Consider the following 24,794-nt stretch of genomic DNA (forward strand, 5'->3'; position numbering starts at 1 on the left):
TGACTGGCATTCCTTCAAGCACAACCTGTGAAATAACTTGGTATGAATTAAGTTCTATATTTTAAATGAATGTATAGAAGTTCCATCCGATTCCACATAGTTGTGTTTGAGAAAACTTAAACATAACAATAATGATAATATTTCATCCAATAGATTGATGAATTTCTTTAGACAGTAATGATGGAACTTCATAAGCAAAGTGCACAGGTACGTCAGGCAAAAAGGTGAATGCATGGTTATAGTCAAGTGCTTGGTTTGTCCAGTAGTTATTCCATCCATCAGTCCGTCCTACATTCGAGAGAGACTAAACCCACAGTTAAAAATTTTCCACATGCATGGGGCAAGGCCCTGCAAAAAACTGATTGTAGTGTCATGTCAGATTCTGGGGCGGGGAAATGTGGCTAGCAGATCGTATTTGTTTGTAGAGTCATTACAGAAATGTGATAAAGCACCAAGACTTTTAAGAGATGTAAATGACAGGCTTTGTTGAATAATGGGGTAAAACGATGATTACTCATGCCAGTCGGTACAACGTGAAGAAAACGAGAATTGTATTGTGGTTACTCAAAGGCTACTATTGTCTAGGCCAAGTTCCTCTTTTTTTACTTCATTTATAGCCCATCCAATTTATAAGGATTCAAAAAGCTGTACATTGTCAGGTAAAATAAAGTCGGTTGGTTGTGTTCCCTAATTTATTTGAATTAACTATTGTCGCCTTATAAGGATTTTCATCCAATCGTTATTTCAAGCTCTGATTTTTCAACATAGCATATTTCATAAAAAGCTAGAATTTTTTTTGTTGAAAATTACTGCTGTAAATACGTAATGTACTTCGAATAGTTCATAAGAATATTACTGCTATCACAAAGTTAACGGTCTCATCTTTTGATTTGATGTTGCTACAGGCAATAGAAGTCAAAAGTATATACAACTAAATTTTTTCAAAGTCCAAGGTGCTCTGCAGTACCCACAAAAGCAACTCCTCTAGGTACATCATAATCAAGACATTTGAGATTTTTCCTTTTTTAAAATATTGTAATAGTACTGAGGTTAAAGAATATACCTTTATCTTTACAGCCTTGTAACGTCATATCTAATGGACCAAGAACAATTGTTGTCAAAACCAGAGTTGAGATTGAAGATCATTAACATCAGAGCATACAGTAGTTTCTGTAGAATATAATTGCCTATTTATCTTTTCAAGGTGGCTAATTAAGTCCTCAAGAACTACATATTCTAACATTTTGGACATGAAAGATAAATTGGAAGTAGTCCTGTGTGAACTTGAAAACTGACGATCGAGTGTAACCTACCCCTCAAGATTGGTTTAACAACGGCCACTCTCAGATGTAGGGAGCTGGCATTCAAATATACTGGCATCTATATCTTAAACTAGATAATATCAAAGTATCTCTGTTCTAACTTTTGTGATTCAATAGCTGTGAAGTAAAATTAAATTTGGTTTTGAGATACCAGGATTGCAGACCTTGGAAATTTGTAGGCCTAGGCAGTTGTCGAATGTCCCGCAAAGCGCATTGAAAATTTACTATTCTTGAAGGAAACGGAATATAACTGAAATTCGACTTATAATTCATGACCTGGTGTAGAGAATCGAATCACTGGACTCAAATAGCATTACCCTAACGGTGTTTTTATCGTCTCGTCACAATCTTGCATGTTCATTTTATGGAGGTTTCCCATTCAAAATTCTATTATTAATTCCCAACAGTTTCTTCCACTTGGGGTAAAAAATGTCTGAATTGTATTACATTTTCTTCCCCATTGACTTTACCATTTTATCAAAGTTTCGCTGCATCTTTAATTATAATCAGTTTTAAAGTTGTCAACTTCCTTCTGACTTATGATGCTACTCCATATTTAATCATAACCCACTTTTATCTGTCGTTTACATAGGTATTATTGTAACATTTACCTTAGTTACATAATTTTTAATTTCCATCTTAATTTTCTTTTCTTATTTAGATTCAGTCTCACTGAAAATATCTCCTTGCATAAGACTATAGGTAGGTACCCATTTGTTAATACAAAAGATTAAGATTTAATACTATTTTATGAATAAACTTCAGAGTTACTATCATTTTGAGAATCACAGACTTATCAAAAAAACTTAGGGCGGAGGGTTCATCATGGTATACTATATTTTTATACAGTACGAATTGTATATCAAGTAAAGAAAATGACAACAATTGGGTTGATATCCAAGGAAATTTGTCACAGGTGATTACTGTTGATAGAGATTTACAGTATGCAACACTAATGTTATAAAGGTAACTAAATGCATTGAAAATGTGTATACACCAGGATTCCTAGTAGATTTATATCTATCAAAAGAGGAACTTGGTGGGAGGGGGTAATTATGGAAAATCATATTTACATTCAATACGAGTGTCTAAAAGCATTTAAAATAACGATAATTTAGTCGAAATTAATTTTCATAACGAAAATTCACGTTTATTCTCGTTAAGTAACGTATTTCCCCCCAAGAAACGAAGTCAACATTGGACTTAATCATTACCTAACTGCTCCCTAAGAACGAGCTTGAACTCATCACAGTTCCAACATTTGCTGTCGGAATATCGATATGAAACGTGACGTATTTAGAGGCGTGATGATACAAACTAGTAAATTATATAAATAATTATTCGCGGTAGATTTAATTCACCAAACTGGTGAGGTTTTTATAGAGCAATATTAAAAATAATGATCCCTTCAGAAGACTTTGGACATTGTTGACATCCATCCTATCATTAGTTTGCTATTGATTTGTTTCACGCTGGAGGCAAATGATGATGATCACCACATTTCCCGAGAGTCAATCGCCACACTGACACCCCCCTCGTAGGTATGATATCCTCCGTCGCAACGAAGGGCGGCAGTGGCCGGAAATCCGTCGGACGTCCCCCTGTGACACTGAGCAGTTGCGTATCTGTCGGACTTTGAAACAAAAACAAAACAAAAAAAGGTGTTGTCGCCGTCTCTGAGGAGGAACGGGAGATGATGTTTTGTTGCATGTCCTCCTCCTCCGGTGTTGTTGTTTATGTCGTTTCCCCCCGAAGGAATATTCAGTGGGTCTTCTCGTTTCTCCTCCCCCCGTTAGGTAAGCCCTAAGTGATGATGTGTCCAGGGAACCGCTATTTTTTTTTTCTTAATTCTTTTTCTTTTCCCCGCGGGATGATGCTCCTTTTTCGGGTCCGTTGTTCCCCCGCCGAAGGACTTCGGTATTCAGTGGGTCTCCAGGTAAGCCCTTTTGTCATTGTTAACCCTTGGTGATGCGTCAAGGGAACAGCTCCTTTTTCAACTCTGGCCCACGGGAAGATTCTTCTTTTTCGGGTCCGTTGTCCCCTCCCCCCGAAGGATTCATGCTAGGTAGCTAGTATATTCAGTGGGTCTCCTTTCCCATCCAATTAGGGTAAAACACCGCTGTGCGGCCAGGCGGCCACCTGTATGGCAGCGTGGCCACTTTCCCAAAGAATAACTTTAGCCTAGCACTGCCAATAAGCTAAGTTGGAGGTCAGTCACAAGCCAACCTCCGCGAAAGCAACACCTCGAGACTTCTACTTTACTTCTTGAAGTAGGCTAAGTGTTTTCGGTAAATCTACTGTACTATTTCGCGGTGGCCTAGACTATGGCAGTTGCGGTTTTCTATGCAGTTTTACCTTCTGAACAAGAATTTTAAGTAATATTTATTCAGATGACTGTAATTAACCCCCAGGGGCCAGTACTAAACACGGCGGAATACATTGGGCGCCCCAATCCTTAGTGGATGTCGTATCCACGGTTATGTTCCTTGCAGTCTGTGCATAACTAGGTATTCTGTAGAATTACCGTGTTTTCTCCCAAGTAAGAAATTAAGGCCGTATAATTTCCAATTAAACAGGAGTTAATGAAAGTCAAGCCATTCACAGTGTTAACTTGGCTCCATGACGTTTTCATAAATGTTTACATAGGGTAATCAATCACGGACTATCCACCATCATCACGCTGGCCGTGTCTTTTCACTCGATATTTGATTGGGGAAACAAGAGTACAGTTACAACTCTAAGCATACCATTCAAAAGATTGAAGTTTCGTCAACATAATGTGATATATGAAAGCCCCATATGAACTAAAATAAGCATGTGACGCTCTTCGTTATATATGTTTTCAAGGCACTTTTGAATTCCAATATGGCGGCGATCGTGTGGCTGGACGGGTCTAGTCACGGATGGACACCATCTTTCCCAGCCTTCCCAGCACTCATTTGAACAATGTTAGCGTATACGTATATGTTACGTTTATTGATCTTAATCAAGATTGCAGTTGTAATCAGCACAATAAAACAACATTTTGTTGCCTATATTAGTGAAAGTATGAAACTTGTTATTCCCGGGGTCATGGTTTGAACTGAATTTATTTTTACCTTGTAATCGGTGCTCAGAAACCATATAACATAGAGTATTGCAGTTTGTAGAATGTTCTACTTTCAAGCTTACATTTAAGAGCACTTCATTCTACAAAAAACGGCATTACTCGGTTTTATGGTTTCAGAGCATTAAATACTTGTAATGGTATGGGGACTTTATGAACACCCTGTACAATAAGACAGAAAAATTGTTACCGCCATGGCTTTGCTGTGAACAAACTGTTATTTATTTCAAGTGTATTTTGGAGTGAATTCAGAGTAAAATGTGTGTAATTATAATCAAATATGCACTGTGGAGTTTCAGTTGTGATGGCAGTGAGGAAAAAACCACAGATTACATGGTAAAAATATATTTCAGTTCAAAACATGACCCCCAGGAATATGACTAATCATACTTAAACTTACACAGGCAAAAAAATATTGTTTTACTGTGCCGATTACAGCTGCAATCTTGAGTAATATCAATAAATGTTACATATACATGCAAATATTGTTCAAATGAGCGCTGGGAATGCTGGGAAGGACATGGTCCCGATTGCAGAGATGAATGGGACTGGATACTAGGAGACGCCATATTGGATTTAAAAACTGCCATGAAAACATATTTTTACAAAGACCTCACATCCTTATTTTAGTTTGTATGGTGCATTCATATACTATGTATCTCATTATGTTGACGAAACTTCAATCTTTTGAATGGTATGCTTAAAAATGTACGTAATTGTATTGTTGTTTCACCAATTAAATATAGAGTGAAAAAGGGTGGTCTTCTTGAGTGAAATGGACTCAATGCGATTATTTATCCCCCTTTCAGTGGGTTTCCTTTCCCCTCCGATTAGGTAAGCCCTTTTGTCACTGTTAACCATCTGTGACGTGTTAAGGGACCCTCTCCTTTTTATAATAGTAGGCTACTAGTTTCCGTTGTTCCTTCCAGAGGATTATTCAGTGGGTGTCTTTTCTCTTCCCATATTAGGTAAGCCCTTTTGACCCATGGTGGTTATGTGTCAAAGGAACGGCTCCTTTTTTAATACTTTTTTTCACCTATGAGATGATGCTCCTCTTTGGGAGTTCATTGTACCCCCCAAAGAATTTGGTATTCAGTGGGATTTTTTTCCTGTCTTCCCTTGGTGGTGATATTGATGCTTCCGCAGAGATTATGAAACCCGGATACCCTCAGTTACCTCCAGTTTCTTTCAATTACCGTGTGCTTGACCATAGCCTACTTTTCAGGCTATATTAGGCTGAAATTCAGCTTAGCCCGTGGGCTTAGTGTTACTTCTGCAGTAGGATTTCTAGTGACTCCATCCATTACTGCCTGAACTATAACCCTGGGGTAACCTAGTTTGCAGAAAGACAGGGCTGCCTCCAAGTGGATGCTTAGTCCATTATCTCTGATGTTTAATGTTACATAGAAGGGATTCCAGGTTTGTTTTCATCTGCAAACCTGTTCCCACCACTCTAGACGTGACCTAGCCTATACAGTAATATCCAAGGTTAGCCTGTTCCACGTTGGCCGAAGTTTGATCCTCGGCTCGGCCCGGCCAACACGGAACCAGAGGAATTTATTTCTGGTGATAGAAATTCATTTCTCGATATAATGTGATTCGGATCCCACAATAAGCTGTGGGTCCCTTTGCTAGGTAACCAATTGGTTCCTAGACACGTAAAAATATCTAATCCTTTGGGCCAGCCCTAGGAGAGCTGTTAATCAGCTCAGTGGTCTGGTAAAACTAAGATATACTTACCTTTAGCCTCAGGTCATGCCTATGAAAAAAATGAAGACAATTACTGTGCCCCTTAGATTCAGCAACTACCAGGTTATGCTGAAAATGGGCAGTATGTATAGTAGTTTAGTGTCAGCCTTTGGGGTTTAATGCAAAAACATAAGAGATGGCAATATCAGATAAACAAAAGACTTAAATATTCTGGTCAGCAGCTAGCAGAAATAAGGCTGTGGTAGTAGTCCTCAGTTTTACCATGCCTAGTTCAGTAGCTAGATCATAGGCTACAGTTGAATGGAATATTGTAACCAAATCGATAACCTATGTATGTGGTTGAAATACATAGCCTAAGAACTCCATGTTTTACGTTATGTTGTTTAATGTTCTCTAATGATTAGGTTTTTATATCACAATTGTCAGACCAGTTCTCTTTCTGGCCATACCAAACTCTGTGCTTAGGTTGTATCATCTCTAAAAGTGTTTGTAGGCTACTTGATACTTTTTCTTGCCTAGTATACATCATCATCAAATTTATTACAATGAATGGCTTTTCTGTTGTGGGGTAAATGGAAAATGAGTTCTCTTCTCTCGCTTGTATGCTCCTCTCTTTGGAATTACTGCACAATAAGTCCAGGACTTTTATCAGCCCTTTTTTACCTGATTTCCATGGTCATCCCACAGACCTTTATTCTGCTACTTCCAAATATACTACATTAAGTAATTTTAAGGAAGAGCTTCACACAGATATTATTTGTGAGTGAAACCTTTTGACTGAACAATACAGAAAAGGATGTACTATATAATACAGTACAGCGAGATAACTTGAGAAATTTACCAAAGTAACTTGAGAAAAATCTGTTATTTATGTTTTACATTAATCCCTGGGAGCCTTGTACTAAACATGGCAGCCTGTGGAGCTTTTCTGCGTAAAAACAAAGCTCTTCCGTTAAAATTTTCAAGTTAGCTTGCCTGTATTGCGTCATATACACCTATATTGTTCAGGCAAAAGATTTCCTTGGAAATCTTTCTCCTCTCCTCTCTTCCCTTTTCATAGGCTTCCATATGCCCAAACAATCATAATCTTTGTTGTCAGGGTTTTAAAAAAAATTGTTATTGAGTCTATTGGTACTGCATCATGAATTCCTCATTTAAAGTGAGATCATCTCACTGTGCTCAGGCCTGGATATTCTATAGGTGACACTATTTAGTAATCTCTTCCATTTACCTGGAGCCCATGTTTCTGTTGCATAGAGTGGTACAGGCCATAGATATCCATTTAAATTCTATTTTTACTCAGTTTCCCTTTCAGCGCTGAACAACTCCATAGGTCCTAGTGCTTGGCCATTGGCTTAAATTTTATATTCCGTCCCATTCCATAGTAAGCCTTTACTCTCTATACTAATAGAACTTCTTTATTTAACTAGTTTTCCCAAATAACTGAAGTATTCCAACCTTTGCTCACACCTGCCCATCAGTCACATTATGGTTCTTAACTCCCTCCCTCCCTCCCTCCCTCTCTTTTCACTTGTGAAGTTCTCTTCAGGTAAATAATATACATTTGTTCCAATGGTAATGCAGACCACCATCACCTTTTATGCAGGAGTAGCTTTCAGCATGAACTGAAAATCAGTAAAAAAAACTTGGTAGCAAGGTGGTTAACTGTAGGAGATGGGTGCTTGTCAATTTTTCATAAATTTATTTAACCCTCTTCACGCCGATTGGACGTATTAAACGTCGAGTCAAAATGTCTCCCGTATGCCGATTGGACGTATCATACGTCGGCTCAAAAAAGTTTTTTTAAAAATTCGCGGAAAAATACTTATAGGCCTACCAGCCGAAAACTTTTGTATCACGCGCCTTGGGGGATGCTGGGAGTTCACGGATCAAGGCGTTATTTTGTTTACAATCGCTACGCAGGCGCGCAAGCGCGAATTTCTTTCTTATCGCACTAAAAAAGTATCAGTGACACATCTCGGAAATTATTTCGTCACTTTGACATAATTATTGCACCATTTAAATTATCCTTTACATGAAGTATTATATATGAAAATGTGCGCAATTTCATGCACAATACAACTAAAAAATACTCATGATTGTAGCTTTTATCAATTTTGAAATATTTTCATATAAATAACGATAAGTGCAAAAATTTCAACCTTCGGTCAACTTTGACTCTACAGAAATGGTCGAGAAACGCAATTGTAAGCTAAAATTCTTATATTATAGTAATATTCAATCATTTGCCTTTATTTTGCAACAAATTGGACGTCTCTAGCACAATATTTCGATTTATGGTGAATTTATGAAAAAACTTTTTCCTTACGTTCGTGCGATAACTTCCGATAAATTTTTTCGTGCGATTGTCCTAATGTTTGCACCCTTTTAAATTTGCCGTTACATAAAGTTTTATATATGGAAATGTGCGCAATTTCATGCACAATACAACAAAAAACAACCCATGGTTGTAGCTTTTATGAGTTTTGAAATATTTCATATAAATAACGTTAAGTGCAAAAATTTCAACTTTCGGTCAGCTTTGACTCTACCGAAATGGGTCGAAAACGCAATTGTAAGCTAAAACTCTTATATTCTAGTAATATTCAATCATTTACCTTCATTTTGCAACGACTTGGAAGTCTCTAGCACAATATTTCGATTTATGGTGAATTTATGAAAAAAAAAAAAAATTACGTTCGCGCGGTAACTCTTCCGAAAAAATCAGAATTTTTTTGTGCAATTGTCGAAATGTTTGCACCATTTAAAATTAGCTGTTACATAAAGTTTTATATATGAAAATGTGCGCAATTTCATGTAGAATACAACTAAAATGATTGAAGGTTGTAGCTTTTCTCTTTTTCGAAATATTTGCATATAAATCACGATAAATAGAAAAAAAACCACGTTCGGTCAAATTTGACTCTACCGAAATAGTTGAAAAACGCAATTGTAAGCTAAAACTCTTACGGCCTAGAAATATTCCGTCATTTTTCTTCATTTTGAAACAAATTTGAAGTCTCTAAAACAATATTGTGATTTATGGTGAATTTTTGAAAAATATATTTACCTTCACTCCGCGCGCCGATTCGCGGCCCGCAAGTCTCCGAAATACGTACATGGCATTATCCTAATATTTGCTCCTTTTTCATATTAGCCTTTTTATAGAGTTTCATATATCAAAATGTGCGCAAATTCATGAAGAATACAATACAAAATAATTGAAGGTTGTAGCTTTTTCCATCTTCGAAATATGTGCATATAAAAAAATATATATATTAAAATTTCGACATTCGGTCAAATTTAACTCGTCCGAAATGGTCGAAATCTGCAATTATAATCTAAAACTCTTACAGTATCGTAATATTCAATCATTTGTCTTAATTTTGAAACAAATTGGAAGTCTCTAGAACATTATTTAGAATTACGGTGAATTTTTGAAAAAAATATTTTTTTGCGTCCGCGCGTTACGAATTCGTACATCATTTTGTGATAATATTTTTCCGGTGTTGCTTTTATTGTTTTACAATGTATTATATATCAAAATGATCGCAATTTAGTGTACAATACAACGCAAAACAAAGTAACTGGTTAGCTTTGACCGTTTTCTGCACAGCGTGATTTGAATACAATTATGTATGAATTTTTTTTTTTTCGCTACCATATATCGCATTATTTACATATGATAATGATATTATTTTTCATTTCTGATGGTTGCATTCTAAACTTCAGGCAATGACAAAAAAAGGAGCCAAAAATGAACTCTTAATCTTCAAAAGTACGCGCGCTGTAATTTTTTGAAAAAATTATTTTTTTTTTTTCCGGTTCCGCGCTCACTCCAAACCAGGCCCGGCATACGGGGAGACGTTTTGATTTTTAGGGCTCCGGCGTAAGAGGGTTAACAGATCTTTCACATTCATGATTGATCCCTGATCCCTGATCCCCCTTATCCTGCTGAGAGCAACCAGAGTCACTGAACAGCAGCACCAGTGAATGTCCTTCGCTGTCAAAATTTTGGTTCCAGACATCTTTTATTATTCCTCATACCGTGAGATTGTGGAACAAGCTCCCCGAGGATGTCCGTGCAATTGGAACTTTTTCAGAAGTTCAAATGGAGGTGTAGTATATTATGTACTACCCTAGTACAATTCTCCTTTTATTTTGATCATTTATGTATGTTTTTATTTGTTAATTTATTTGTTTTCCCAATGACTGGTCTCCTCTTTCTGTATTGTACTGTACTTTCATTTACTTTCTTCATATGAACACCACATTCTTTTGAAGCTTTAATTTTGTACATGAACTTCCCTGACAGATATATACTTAGCTATAGTCTCCGACGTTCCGACAGAATTTCAAATCTCGCGGCACACGCGACAGGTAGGTCAGGTGGTCTACCTTACCCGCCGCTGGGTGGCGGATGTACGAAACCACTCCCGTAAGCTTGTCAGATTTTTCTCTGTCGCGGGAACGATAACAACTGGTGCGGTTCCTCTCGATAGTTTTTCGATTCTCGCTTGCCTGGAGTTAATTTGGACTTCTTTTGGTGACGTATTCGCTTTGTTTGGCTGGCATACGCTGATTGTGGACCGGTTTGATTTTGAGTTTGATTTTCTTTAACGATGTCTGATCTAGAATCGGTAGTTAAAACTTCGGTGTGTTTAGGGTTTGCGTGAATGAAGGATGTAAGGTGAGGTTGCCGAAAGCTTCGGTAGACCCCCACACGGTTTGCATGAAATGCAGGGGAATGATTGTGCGTTTGCTAACCCTTGTAGTGAATGTAAGGGATTGAATGAAGAAGAATATAAGGCTCTCTTCTTATGTTAGGAAGTTGGAACGTGATAGAGTGCGTAAGGCTTCCTCTAGAAGTTCTAGCAGATCTAGAATGAGTGAGTTGGATGTGGATCCTAATAATACTAACGTAGAATTAGAACCTTCTTCCCAAGTTGCAGCCCCGGCTCCCGCACCGAAGCCGGAGATTCGCCTTCGGAGGCGGCAGCTCTGAAAGCCAAGAATCGTTCTGTGGATCAGAAGATTCGTCAGTTGGAAGGTAAGGAGAGTGTTAGTGATCAGTGCAGTGTCCCCAGTGTTGAGGGTGCGTCCTGACCGGCTCCTTAGTGCCTCTAGGCCTAGACCTCTTCCAGACTCCCAGTTCCAGTGGAGTTAGGAAAGTCGAAAGCCGCAGGAGGGCTAGGGAGAGCCCCCACCGGTCAGGCGTCCCCTCGGCAGATCCTGAAGTACGCTCCCAGGCTGCCTCGGATCGCTACAAGAAGGAGCTCCTACGCCAATGCTTCTCCTCTTCGTCGTCTCCCCTCTCCGAAGAGAGGTTGGAACTCCCCGGATGCGTCGCGCCCGTTGAAGAGGGCTTGGAAGGCTCCATGCAGTCCTTGGCTTCTAGTCCGGAGGTTTTCCCGGAAGAATCGTCGGTGGAGGCGAAGAAACACAAGAAATCCTGTGATCGTTCTTCTTCTCGCGCTCCGCGCTCGGCGCCTGCTTCCGAGGAAGAATTAGAAGATTCTCCTACGAGAGTACTCGCGGGACTTCAAGCTCAGATCACGGCGCTAGCAGACTCTCTAGCAGTTAGATCACGTAGGAAGAAGGACGTTTCTCTTCCGATCAAGAGATCTAGGCGCCGCTCTTCAGAGGATCGTTCTCCTTCATATGGGGAGGTTTCGTATGAAGGTGGGGGCTCGCAGTGAGCGCCCTCGCTCGCGGGAGCGCCCTCACTCGCGTGAGCGCCCTCGCTCGCCTGGCTCTCTTTCAATTTCAAGGCGCCAAACATCGGTAGGACGCTCTATGGAGAAAGAAGTTTTTTCTCCAGATTGGATTCCCGCTTTCGGTAAGCGCACTGCACCGTTGCGCATCACGCGATTTCTTCAACTCCCTCGCGTGAGACTTCTCCTCAGCAGCCTCAAGATTATAGAAGGCGCCCTTATACAAGTAGGCGTTCTTCTTCCAGATGTCACTCTCCTCGAGTATCGGATCGTGACTTCTCTCCTGACAGGCATCTAGAGTCTGGTAGGAGTCGTGTGCATGATAGACGGCCTACTGTTAGCCGCTCCCCGCAAGGTAGGCGCCAAGAGCCTACTGCACATAGCTCTCCTAGTACGCTCGTCTCTTTTAAGGCGTCATACTCCTGATTATTCTCCTAAGGGCAGACAACAAGAGTCTTTCAAGCGCCCTTCTCCGTGTAGGGGCGCTCCCGCTTCTAGGCGCACTTCTCCTGAACGTTGTCTCTTTTTGGTAGGCACCAGGAATCCCGGAAGCGCCCTTCTCCAAGTAGGCGCTCGTTAGTTTTGAAGCGCCCTTCTCCTGAATGTTACCCTCTTGTTAGACGTCAAGAGTCTCGCAAGCAGCCTTCTCCTAGTAGGCGCATTTTCGCCTTCCAGTCGAACTTCCGTGATCGTACGCAACTGGACAGGTATGGAGAGCCGCGCAAGCGCTCTTGCTCTCGATAGGCGCTCTTCTCCTGGCAGCCGCTCGCCCCAGGATAGGTGCATAGAATATAGTAGGCGCTCGCCTCCTCGTAAGCGCCCTGCGGATGTTTCCGAGAATTCTCGGAGTAGGAGCCCTACCTCTCCTTCGGCTGAGATTCCGTATACCTCGAAGAGGGAGTCTCATCGTATACTTCCCAGATCTTCTCATCGTTCTCCAGTGGATGTGAACTCTTCTAAGAGAGGGCGTTCTCCAACCTCTCGCTCAACTCCTGCTAGGATCCCTTCGTCACCTAAGGATCTTCCGAGCTCGTCTCGACAAGACGTCCTAGAAGGTTCGGATGAGGAAACCGAACACTTCTGCTGCTGTCTCTTCTTACAAGAAGCTTACAGAGCTACTTTTACAAGTTTTTGGGGATTCCCTTACGCCTACGGCGGCTCCTCCTTCTCCTCACTCACTTTTTTCAACGGCGAAGACAGCGAAGAGTTCTTCTTGTGTGAGGATGAAGCCAACTCTTTCTATGAAGAAGGCACTGAGGAGTTTTGGTTCCTGGATGGCTTCCAAAGAAGAAGCGGGGGAAAACGATGTTCGCTTTTCCTCCTTCGAAGTTATCAGGACGCGCTGGTTTTCTGGTACAAAACAGGAGAGCCCTTAGGATTGGGTCTACCGTCTTCGGCTGATTCGGATTTTTCGGCACTGGTAGATTCGACAAGGAGATAACTGCCCTTAACTCTGCTAAGACGACTTGGGCAATGAACGAATTGGATCATTTGCTCAAAGGTATGTTTAGAGTGCTAGAAGTATTTAACTTCCTTGATTGGTCGTTGGGAGTCCCTAGCCAAGAAAATTGAAGTGCCAGAGTCAATTTCACCAGATGATCTTATGTGTGTTTTGTCTTGTATGGACAAGTCAGTAAGAGACGGAGCGAGTGAGATCGCCTCCCTTTATGGGGCCGGCATCGTGAAGAAGAGGTCGGTTTACTGTTCCTTCTTAACGAAGTCGGTCTCCCATGCTCAGAGGTCTTCTTTGCTGTTTGCTCCTCTGTCTACTCAGTTGTTCCCGAAACATCGAGTGCAGGACATTTCGAGGTCACTTTCGGCAAAGCCACCCAGGACCTTTTGGCACAGTCGGCAAGAAAACCTCGCCCTTCCTTCCCTACCAAGGCTAAGAAGGAAAAGGCAAGTGTTCGAGAACCCTTTTCGAGGGGCGATCTTCATCAAGAACCTCTACGTTTAGAGGTCGTAGACCTTCAAGAAGGGGTAAGACTTTCGCCAAGTCTGTTAAAGCCCCCAAATAACTTGCAAGTCCTTCAAACAACGGTGGGCGCCAGACTCTTAGAGTTTGCAGAAGTCTGGGCCCAAAAAGGGGCGGATCCTTGGACCCTTTCTATTTTGAGGAGAGGTTTACCTCATCCCTTTCGTCGAAAGACCTCCCTTGACGACCATCCCAAGGGAACTGACGGCCAGGTACAGAGACCCCATCATGAATCAAGCTCTCCATCTAGCAGTAGATCAGATGCTGGAGAAGGGGGCTATCGAACTAGTGACAGACCATCATTCATCGGGCTTCTACAAACCGCCTTTTCCTAGTTCCGAAGTCCTCAGGGGGATGGAGACCGGTGTTGGATGTAAGCGCCCTGAACTTCTTCGTAGAAAAGAAGAAGTTCACACGATGGAAACGCCTTCATCAGTGCTGGCAGCGCTTCGTCCAGGGGACTGGATGGTTTCCTTGGATTTTCAGGACGCTTACTTCCACGTACCGCATCCATCCTTCCTCGAGGAAGTTTCTCAGATTCATGATGGGGGGGGGAAAATTTTTCAGTTCAGGGCTCTGTGTTTCGGCCTCTCGACGGCCCCTCAAGTGTTCACGGGGATTTTTGAGGAATGTGGCTCAATGGCTTCATTTGAAAGGGGTGAGGATATCCATGTACCTCGACGATTGGCTAATAAGGGCCAATTCAGAAGATCGTTGTTTGAAGGACTTACAAGTAACTTTAGAATTGACGAAGGCTTTTGGGACTTCTCGTCAATTTCAAGAAGTCATCACTAATTCCCGAGCAAGAGTGTGTGTATCTCGGATACAGATGAACTCTCTGAGTTTTCGGGCTTTTCCCTCGCAGGAAAGGATAGCCCGAGGATTCGAGAGTAGTAACAACCTTCTTAGGGAAAGAAGTATGCACAGTGAGGGAGTGGATGAGTCTGCTGGGGACACTCTCCTCTCTGGAGCAATTCGTTTCCCTAGGAAGGTTGCACCTGAGACCGCTCCAATTCTTTCTTCATCGGAATTGGAGTCGTCGTTCTCAGGATTTGACGTTCTCCCTGTCGTTATCCCAGGACATCAAGAAACATCTCTTATGGTGGACAGATCCCAACCTCTTTGCGAAAGGGGACTGTCTCTTCAATCACAGAGACCCCCAACCTGGTGTTGTTCTCCGACGCGTCGGACATGGGGTGGGGTGCAACTCTGGGAACCAACGAAGTGGTTCAGGTACCTGGGTGGGGGACAGGTAGCCTGGCCACATCAACAGAAAGGAGTTGATGGCTTGTTTTTGTGGTTGGCTCTGAAGGCTTTCGAGCCCAAAGTCAGAAGATCGGTAGTGCAGGTCAACGCGGACAACACTACAGCTCTGGCATACATCAGGAAACAGGGGGGGGACGCAATTCCTTCTTCCCTCCCGTACGAGACAGCAAGAGACCTTCTTCTGTGGGCAGAAGAAAGAGGAATCAAGCTTCTCACCAGGTTCGTGCAGGGAGAAAGGAATGTAAGAGCAGATCTCCTCAGCAGGAAAGATCAGGTCCTTCCCACAGAGTGGACCCTTCATCTGGATGTATGCCAGAGCCTGTGGAAGTTATGGGGCAGGCCACACATAGACCTCTTTGCCACGTCAAAGAACAAGAGGCTGGATCCTTACTGCTCTCCGATATCGGATCCAGAGGCAGTAGCAATAGATGCTCTTCTTCTAGACTGGAACGGACTCGACGTCTACACGTTTCCCCCTTCAAGATCCTGGGGCTAACTATCAAGAAGTTCGTAGAGTCCGATTCAACGAGAATGACCTTAATCGCTCCCTTTTGGCCGGCCCAAGAATGGTTCACAGAGGTACTGGAATGGTTGGTGGAACCTTCCAAGATCGCTCCCGCTAAGGAGCGATCTACTCAGACAACCCCACTTCGACAGGTACCACAAAAAATCTCCTCGCTCTCAGTCTGACTGGTTTCAGACTGTCCAAAGTTTGGTCAGAGCGAAAGGCTTTTCAGCAGCAGCTGCTAAAGCAATCGCAAGAGCGAGGAGACCTTCCACCTTGCGTGTATACAGTCAAAAAAAAGTGGGATGTCTTCAGACGTTGGTGCAAGAGGAAGAACATTTCCTCTTCCAGTACCTTCTGTGACCCAAATTGCGGATTTCCTTATTTTCCTCAAAGAAGAATGTCATCTGGTTGTGTCAACTATTAAGGGATACCGCAGTATGTTGCGGCGGTATTTCGGCATAGAGGCTTAAATATATCCGATGATAAGGACCTGCATGATCTTATTAGATCATTTGAAACCATTAAGCGTCCTCATGTAGTACCGAACTGGAATCTAGACGTAGTCCTACAATTCCTTGGATCGTCTAGATTCGAACCTCCTGGCTTAGCCTCTTTCAAGGACTTGACGAAGAAGGCTATCTTCCTTTTGGCCCTAGCTACAGCTAAAAGAGTGAGTGAGCTCCAAGCTATTGAGGGCAATGTAGGGTTTAGGAAGATTCTATGGTATGTTCGTTTCTTCCAAGTTTCCTTGGCAAAGAATGGACAAACCCCATCACGCCCCGATTGGCCCAGGAGCTTTTGAAGAAGAAAGGGGCTTCGTAGGTTTTTTATTTATTTTCTAGTAGGGGAAGAGCCTGGAAAGAACTCTTTGCCCTATGAAAGAATTATGAAGTATTTCCTTAAGAAAGGAAAGGAACAACTTAAGGCTCCAATCAAGGATTGACTTTGGTGCTCCGTAAAGGACCCCACTCGGCCCATGTCGAAGAATGCTCTTTCCTTTTTTCTGAGAAGCCTTATTACAGAGGCACATGTTGCCTGTAAGAAGATCAGTTAGACTACTGAAAGTGAAAGCTCACGAGGTGAGAGCCATCGCAACTTCGCTTGCATTCAGAAAAAATATGTCTGTGCGGAACTTGATGGAGGCGACTTTTTGGAGATGCCAATCGGTTTTCGCAAACCACTACCTACGTGATGTAAAAATCACATATGATAATGCTTCGCCTTGGGTCCTTTCGTATCGGGCGGATTCGGTGCTGGGGCAGGGAGCTGAAACTTATCCTGTGTAAATTTTTTATATGTTACCCTATATTTTATATTGTTGTTTTTTGGTTGTCTGAAAGAGGTTGCAGGAGGCACCTCTCTTTTTGTCGTAATATTAACCCTTTGTATTTTGGTTAGGTGGTCTGGTGGGTTTTGGCTCCTTGCAGAGGTAGTGGTAAGGATCTGTTAGGGTAAGCGGACAAGGTCCCTCTAACAGCATCCGACTTGGATTCTACCACAATAGGGGATCACATATCCCAGTGGTAGATCCGAGAGTCTTTCAGCATCAGGTCACGTCCTAGCTGTAGCTCTCCAGGCAATGCAGACTCAGAGATAGTATCTATGAAGTCTTCATCCTGAAAAGGTGAGAACCAAGGTTTTTATATCCTACAACATTAGTTGTTTCCCGTCTTACCTGTATTATTGAGCTGTCTCTTACCCTCCACCAAGGGTGCCAATCAGCTAAGTATATATCTGTCAGGGAAGTTCATGTACAAAAATGATATTGTTAAACTACAATAAAGTTTTGTACATACTTACCTGGCAGATATATACGATTAATGGCCCACCCAGCCTCCCCTCAGGAGACAGGTGGAAGAGAAAAATCTGACAAGCTTACGGGAGTGGTTCGTACATCCGCCACCCAGCGGCGGGTAAGGTAGACCACCTGACCTACCTGTCGCGTGTGCCGCGAGATTTGAAATTCTGTCGGGAACGTCGGAGACTATAGCTAAGTATATATCTGCCAGGTAAGTATGTACAAAACTTTATTGTAGTTTAACAATATCATTTTTAAATCGGTGGCCCCTTTGGTGGGCTTGTTACATATGAATAGGGTTCATGTACTGAATAATGATAATACTACAGTTAAGGGCAAAAGGGCCATGACTGATCCTTAGTAGATAACAACGTTTATCTCAGGTTCTCTTCTTAATCCTGCCACAGTCTTCTTTCTAACCTTGTGATGGTGAGACACAATCGCTCCTTGGCATAGAACTTTACATGTAATTACCTCTATAAAAACAGGTTACGTTTGTTATTAACCTCTCTGACATGCAATCGAAGTGACATACCTATTTAAAAAATACTCATAGTACTAGTATGATTCTTGAAATGGATAAAGAAATCCACAACTATGTATGGGTACATATATTTAAGATTGAAAAGGGGGCTCGAACAGATTCGTGAAAGCTTTCTGTAGAGACATTTTTAAATATATGCACCCATACATAATTGTGGATTTGTTTCTCTGTTGTCTATTTTAATGATTTTCTTCAGCCTTTCCTTTACTGCCTTCATTTTCATGGCAGGAAACTAATTATACCTCTATAATTTCTACATTATAGTACATCTTCTTTTCCTTTTTATACAGTAATACCTTGGGTTACGAATTTAATCCGTTCCAGAACCTGCTTCGTAACCTAAAAAATTCGTAACCTAAATGGATTTTCCCATAAGAATGTTATAAAAAGCAAATAATGGGTTCCACCCAACCATGAATGACCATACTTTTCCATTTATTTTTATTCACTAAGGTTGAAAATTCGTGTAGGAATTGCATAAAATTATAAAATTGAAGAATGAAATTAAATATAAACACTAGATTTAATATGCATGCACAGTAAAACCTGAACTTTACCTTTGGCGAGTGCGGGAGAAGGGGAAGGGTGAGGAGGAGAGGGTTAGGGCTTTGGGGGGGGGAAATCTCCCTCCGTGAACACTTCTGGAAGACTTTCTGGTTCTTTCTCTAGAGAGCACCGTTCACCACAATCACTAATTTTACGCTTACGCGACACTGTGTCGTCTTTCACAATTTTGAAAAAATATTTTTCTATGGAGGCTTGCTTTTGCCTGTTCTTTAAAATTTTATAGAAATGACCCAACCCATTATCGATAAACAAATTTGTTGCACTCTTACGAGCCTTTTCGCAAATGATGCTCTCACTTACGGAATCTCCTGCCAGCTGCTTCTCGTTTATCCAAACCATGAGAAAATTTCAACATCGTCGAGAATATAAGGCCGTTGTTTCGTCAATACTGTGACACCTTTTGATGCTTTACTGGCTTTAATTTCTTCCTTTTTCTTCAAAATAGTGCAGATCGTTGATTGTGACCGCTTGAAGAATGCTGCAATGTCTTTCACGCGCTCGCCTTTATCATGCATTTGGATAATTTCCTTCTTCATTACGACTGTAATCATCTTCTTTCTTATGCTTTCCTTCTTGCTGCTTGCCTTCGTCATCTTGGGAGCCATTGTCTTTAGTATTTGGGTAATAGTAATGTATAAGCACTATCACGGAAACACAACACGTGCGCAAATCACTAAGCAAATTTGAGAGCGTATCACGGACAGATGCGTTCAATAAACCGCCAGCAAGATAGTGAAAGAGTTATGGTTTAAAAATGGTCAAGGGATGCGTGGGAGGAAGTCACGTGACCCTCATTAAGTTTTGGCCGAAAAAAATGCGTTCGCAGATCCCACGCTTATCTGATGTCCGATGTAAACAAAGCAGGCGTTAAGTTTTGGCCGAAAAAAATGGGTTCGCAGATCCCACGCTCATCCGATGTCCGATGTAAACAAAGCAGGCAGCCTCCCGTGATGGAAATTCGTGCATTCGTATTCCAAGTAAAATTCGTATTCCAGAATGAGGGCGTCACTTCGTAAGTTAAAAAATTCGTATACTAATCGGTTCGTAACCCAAAGTATTACTGTATTATTATACATATTATGCCCTTCCCACTTCTGCACCTGCCAAATACTCACATGTCATAGTACATTCAAAACAGCTGTGTAATGGCTGGCTCTAGCCCTTTCAGAAAATTATTTGTTATTCCCTATAGCAATGGAGCATTTACAATCACCATCTTCTCAAGGGTCCTTTAGGCTCATCAGATGGTTTAGTCTTGAGCTAACCTTTGATATTTCTAGATTGAAAAATACTGTATGGGTGAGAATGAGTTTATGAGGACAAGGTGTGGAATATTATTGTTCTTATTCAGAACAAACTCTACTTTGGATGTTCACTAGAACTTTTGAAGTTCCAGTTGCAAGACATCCTCGTAGAGACTGTTCCACAGTCCAGTAGTGTGATGAATAAAGGACCTCTGGAACCGAGAAGTTGGGCAGCGAGGCCCTATTCAGTTGGTATATGTTTTGTAACAAAACACCAATACACAAAATTGGTATATACTGGCTCAGAAATATACGCAGTAAGGAAACACGTCGTACAATTTCACACATTTGGATTATATTTTAGATGATAGCAGAAACTTGCTGAATACTAATGTGCTATTTCTTCATTCCAGGGTATTGGTAATAATGTGTGTGAAACTAAAGATGCAGGCTTATCAATATTTGGACCATGCTTGCTGATGCTTCCCAAGATTCAGAACATGACAACTCTTACAACTCCAACACCTGGCATAGTAAGTTGTTGTTGATCATATTTTGAAGGTCACGCTCAATACGTTATCATTAACACTATTACTTGTTGCAGCTTCTTGTTACTGATAGTTTCTGGTATCTAAGAAAGAACCTATTTTGGAAAAGAATGTGTACCGGTATACTAGTTTACATATGAATGAGTTAGTATACATTCCGAACAGCCGTTCGTATCTTGAATTGTTGTAAGTTGGTCTTCTTGCTTTTGAAGTACAGTATGATATAAAGTCAATGCAGTACTGTACATTTTTTCATCCTAAAACACAATACAATATTGTACACTGTTCATACATTATACATACTTCATTTTATAGAGTTGTCTAGTACTCTATTAATATGAGTGATGTGTAAAACCTAAATAAATTTTGCTTATACGGGTACTCCACATTTAACGACGTACTCGTTTTACGACGACAACATGAAGAGAGAGAGAAAAAGCCATAAAATGAAAATAAAAACAGTGCCAATGTTGTGGCCAGGAGAAAGATATTCAGTGCCAATAATCTAGCCTAACATAGGTTTCAAAAAACTAAAACAATAAATAAGGCTTTAATATACTTTTTAAAGAAGCTATACATTGAACCTCTTGAAGTCGGCATTCTATGGTCTGGGAACTCCCCTGATTATCTTGATTCAGCTGCCGTTAGTTCGTTGCACTGCCAAACAGGTGGCACCACATTTATTTACAGCGTCAAGACAGGAGAAATTATGCCATATCTCTTTTGTTTTAGTGAGAATAATTCTTAGTAATGAAAAGAAAATGGGTGACTTCTTAGTAATGAATAGAAAATGTGTGATATCAAATATGTTTTTTATATTAACTTGAAAATAATTATATTTTTTTAAAATATTCCACTGGAGAAGTCTACCAAGTTGTACCTTTTCATCAAAACAATGAGACATTTGGCATGCAGAATTTCTAACTCTTAGTATACTTGAAAGACTTAAATGTAATATAGTTTGATAATTTTTTATAAAACTATGTATTTACATACGTATTCGATATGTCACCCATGAGATCAGATGATACTAGAGGTAAGAAGTGCAAGCGTAAATCTTTATCAATGTTAGAAAATGCTTTTCCCCTTAGCGAATAGTTTAGTGTTCACTTTCCTCAAAAGATGGCGTGCTTTGTTTACGTTTTGATGGCGACATTCAAATGCCCCGTGATCGCCGAAATTCACTCATTATTTTTTTCATCTCACTACCCTCTATAATAAAAATAAATGACGAAGAAACTAATAGTGATAATTATGAAATACCAAATTTAGAATATGAAAGTCACTGCCAAATGATGTGCAGATTCTGAGAAGAGTTTAGTACTGTATTGACTTAGTATTGTTTTGACTTACTAGTAGGCTAACTCAGGAATGTAGGCTAAATATGTTGAATAAAGTACACAATTTTTGAAGAAAATTATACATTATGAAGTTATAAAATGAAGAAGTTAATGAGTAATAAAATGGTAAAAAGCATTGTCAGAACTTTGCCAAGTAGTAGGCTATGCCTGAAACTATTTCTGTGTATAATATAGTACGTACTGAAAATTAATGCTATTACTTGAAATAAAGAGAATACATAATATATTCAACAACGAATTTGTTTAACGACATGGTTGCTGGAGTGGAACCTCGTCATTAAATCAGGAGTACCTGTAATACAGTGAGTGGTTTCTTATCGAACAATTTTTTATTTATGACCACCTTTCGTTTATATTGCAGAATGTTTGCATTTCCGAATATTCACAACTTGAATGCTCATAAGTAGGATGGTGTCTATCCTGTACTGTGATTGTAGCTTAAATTGTCTGTTGACACCTCGACTTGAATTCTTCTTTTCAGATGGTTTAGAAAGACATGTAGGGGGCAATGCTGGCAGCAGAATTAGGGGTATGGGTACAATGTCTGGCTGCCCAGAGGTTCCTCCAGTTAGTGCTAATCCTGCTGCCAGTGGCCCCCCCTCTAATAGGGCCACCTCACAGTCACAGACATGCTCCATCTCTCTTAGCCGTAACTACATTGGGGCGGGGCCGAGCGAAAGTGTCGTCATCCGGTGGAAGCTGTCGGACGCTGCTGCTTCTGCCTCTGATTGGTTAGGCCTGTACATTGCTGGTAAGTGTTGCTGTATGTTTTGTGGTGCCTACCCTACCTTCTTACTTTCTTATACAGGTAGTCCCCGGTTCTTGGCAGACTTGGTCAATGACAATCCGGTTTTATGGGTCTTGTCTAGTGCCTTAAAATTGGCAAATTTTGGTGCTATAACAGGTCAATTTTTGGTTATCGGTACCGTGAGGTGCTAATAATAGAGTTATGACCCCATTTACCAAAACTTGGCGCCGTAATTGCCATAAATCAATGAGTTTCGGTTAATGGCAGTTTTTGCATATCAGCACACCCCACTCAGAACGTAGGGTAACTTTAACAGTAGGTAGTTTCCTAATAATTATTTTATAAAAATTCTTATATTCCTACTTGTTTCTGTCTTCCTGATATAACTCGTTTTTCGATGAATTTCTATACGTATTCTATGCTTCCTCTCCCCATAGGAAATGTTTAGTATGTAAGTGGTCCCCCCATATTCGCTAAAAACCGCCTATTTTGTTAGTTAAAACTCAAGAAAAACTGCTAAAAATGTTCATACTTGGTTTTTTTAATAGTTTTATCACAAAAATGCATTTTATGATGAAATTGATAATTTGTAATAGTTTTATTACAAAAATGCATTTTATGATGAAATTGATAAAAAAAACCCAGGAATTTGTGGATACCGCGAATTTGCCACGAATAATGAAGGGAAACGTTCCCGAAAGAAATCTGCGAATGTGTGAGTCCGGGAATACGGAGAACGCGAATACAGGGGGTCCACTGTATTTTTGTCAATAGATGGCAGTGTGCATTGTTTTTGTGAACTTAAAATGTCAGGTGCTGTTCTTGCAAAATTCTCTCCAAGTTCATAACATTCAAAGCATGGAAAAAATACTGAACTTACAAGTTGCATGAATGAGAATTTAATTTTCTTCTCTTTACCTTTCCAACATCCAAAATAATTTTGTAAAAAACTGCACGATTTAAAAAAAACAGTGAAAATAGAATCTCTGACTCCCAAGTTAACTTTGGAATGTAAACAGCAACAAAAATGATGCACATAAAGAACCCAGCTAACAAACAGCTGTCCGGAATTTAACTCATTCGTAAGTAGGGTAGTGACTGTAATTAGCTTTTATTCCAGTAATATAAAGTTTATTTGTAGCAAATATTTTTTTCTGTTTTGATGACTTAATTTGTTAACATAACAACACCTTTGTTTTTGCCAAACTACATTATTTAGTGTAGTTTGATACTGATCATGCATGCATTTAGCTTAGGTTATAGTGAATAGTGACAGAGATACACTGAAAGTTTCTTTTTCCATTTCAGGTGAAGCTGACCCTGACAAGTGCTTGGAACAACATCAAGCTAATGGAGAAAGTGAAGGAGAGCTTAGCTGTTGCATCAATGTTCCTGCATTGCTACCAAAAAGTAAGTGCATTGCCTGTTTCCATTTGTTCCTTATGTCTTTTTGATGAGCATTTTCACTGCCTATATTTTTCTTTGGCTTTCATTTCACAAAACTCCTGTCATTCCCAGTCTCCTGTCTCTTAGTTCTCATCCGAGTAAGTTGAGGTGTGTTTAGACTTACACAGTAACTTGTTGCCACAGGCTCTTACTTAAGTTTAGATCTTTGAAATCTAGTGCCCACATGGGGCAGAGCTAACACTCACATGAAATTTATCTCTTCATAATTGAGCGTTTACTTCTGTGTTAACAGGACCTCACACTGTGCACTGTAGACAGTACTTGAAGTTCTAAGCAGCGTCCCTTCAGCCCCTAGCTGCAACCCCTTTCATCCCTTTTACTGTAGTGCTGCCATTCATACTTTTCCATCTTTTTGTCCACCCTCTCTTGACAATTGTTTCATAGTGCAACTGCAAGATTTTCCTTTTGTTTAACCTTCCAGACTCTCAATTTCCTTTCCAGTGCTGAATGACCATGTAGGACTCGGCGCTTGGCCTGTGGCCTAAATTCTGTATCTCATTCCATTACAAGGGGGTTTGAACAGATTGCAAATCAAAACTAGAACACTTGGTTTTGTATGAATATATGTATACTATCTTCTTTCCATCTACTACTTCCTCTACCCCCACCAGGGGACCAGTGGTTTTGATAGGAGGTTGTCACAGTGCTAATTGCTTGGTTTTCTGTTGATGAAATTGATTTTTTTTTTCTTATTTTCCTTGATTGTCTTTTGGATGTTGAACTGGGTATGGATAGTTATGATAGGATAAGCACCTGTGAGGTGAGAGGTTGCTGTAATAGGGAATTCATTTCACCTTCCAGATATTTGTGTCTCTCATGAATCAGTAATCGTTATGGATGGTATTTCAGTTTCATAGGAATTTAATGGAACAGTAAAAGAAATGAATGTTTTTGTCATAAATTACAGACCAGTTCA

General features: G+C 40.4%; 1 protein-coding gene across 3 annotated transcripts in view; it reads left to right on the plus strand.

Moving 5' to 3' along the window:
• The first annotated feature begins 2,713 nt into the window (after positions 1 to 2,713).
• Positions 2,714 to 24,794, plus strand: part of LOC135200435 (E3 ubiquitin-protein ligase HECW2-like) — a 171,105-nt gene continuing 149,024 nt past the window's right edge. For 2 of the 3 annotated variants that reach the window (XM_064229069.1, XM_064229071.1), the window contains exons 1-4: positions 2,714 to 2,863; positions 20,168 to 20,287; positions 22,145 to 22,414; positions 23,720 to 23,821. In XM_064229069.1, coding sequence (XP_064085139.1) covers positions 20,224 to 20,287; positions 22,145 to 22,414; positions 23,720 to 23,821 — 436 coding nt within the window. In that variant the 5' untranslated portion in view covers positions 2,714 to 2,863; positions 20,168 to 20,223. The other variant, XM_064229070.1, reaches the window with a different exon arrangement.

This window comes from Macrobrachium nipponense, chromosome 26, assembly GCF_015104395.2.
Source record: "Macrobrachium nipponense isolate FS-2020 chromosome 26, ASM1510439v2, whole genome shotgun sequence".
Taxonomy (NCBI): domain Eukaryota; kingdom Metazoa; phylum Arthropoda; class Malacostraca; order Decapoda; family Palaemonidae; genus Macrobrachium; species Macrobrachium nipponense.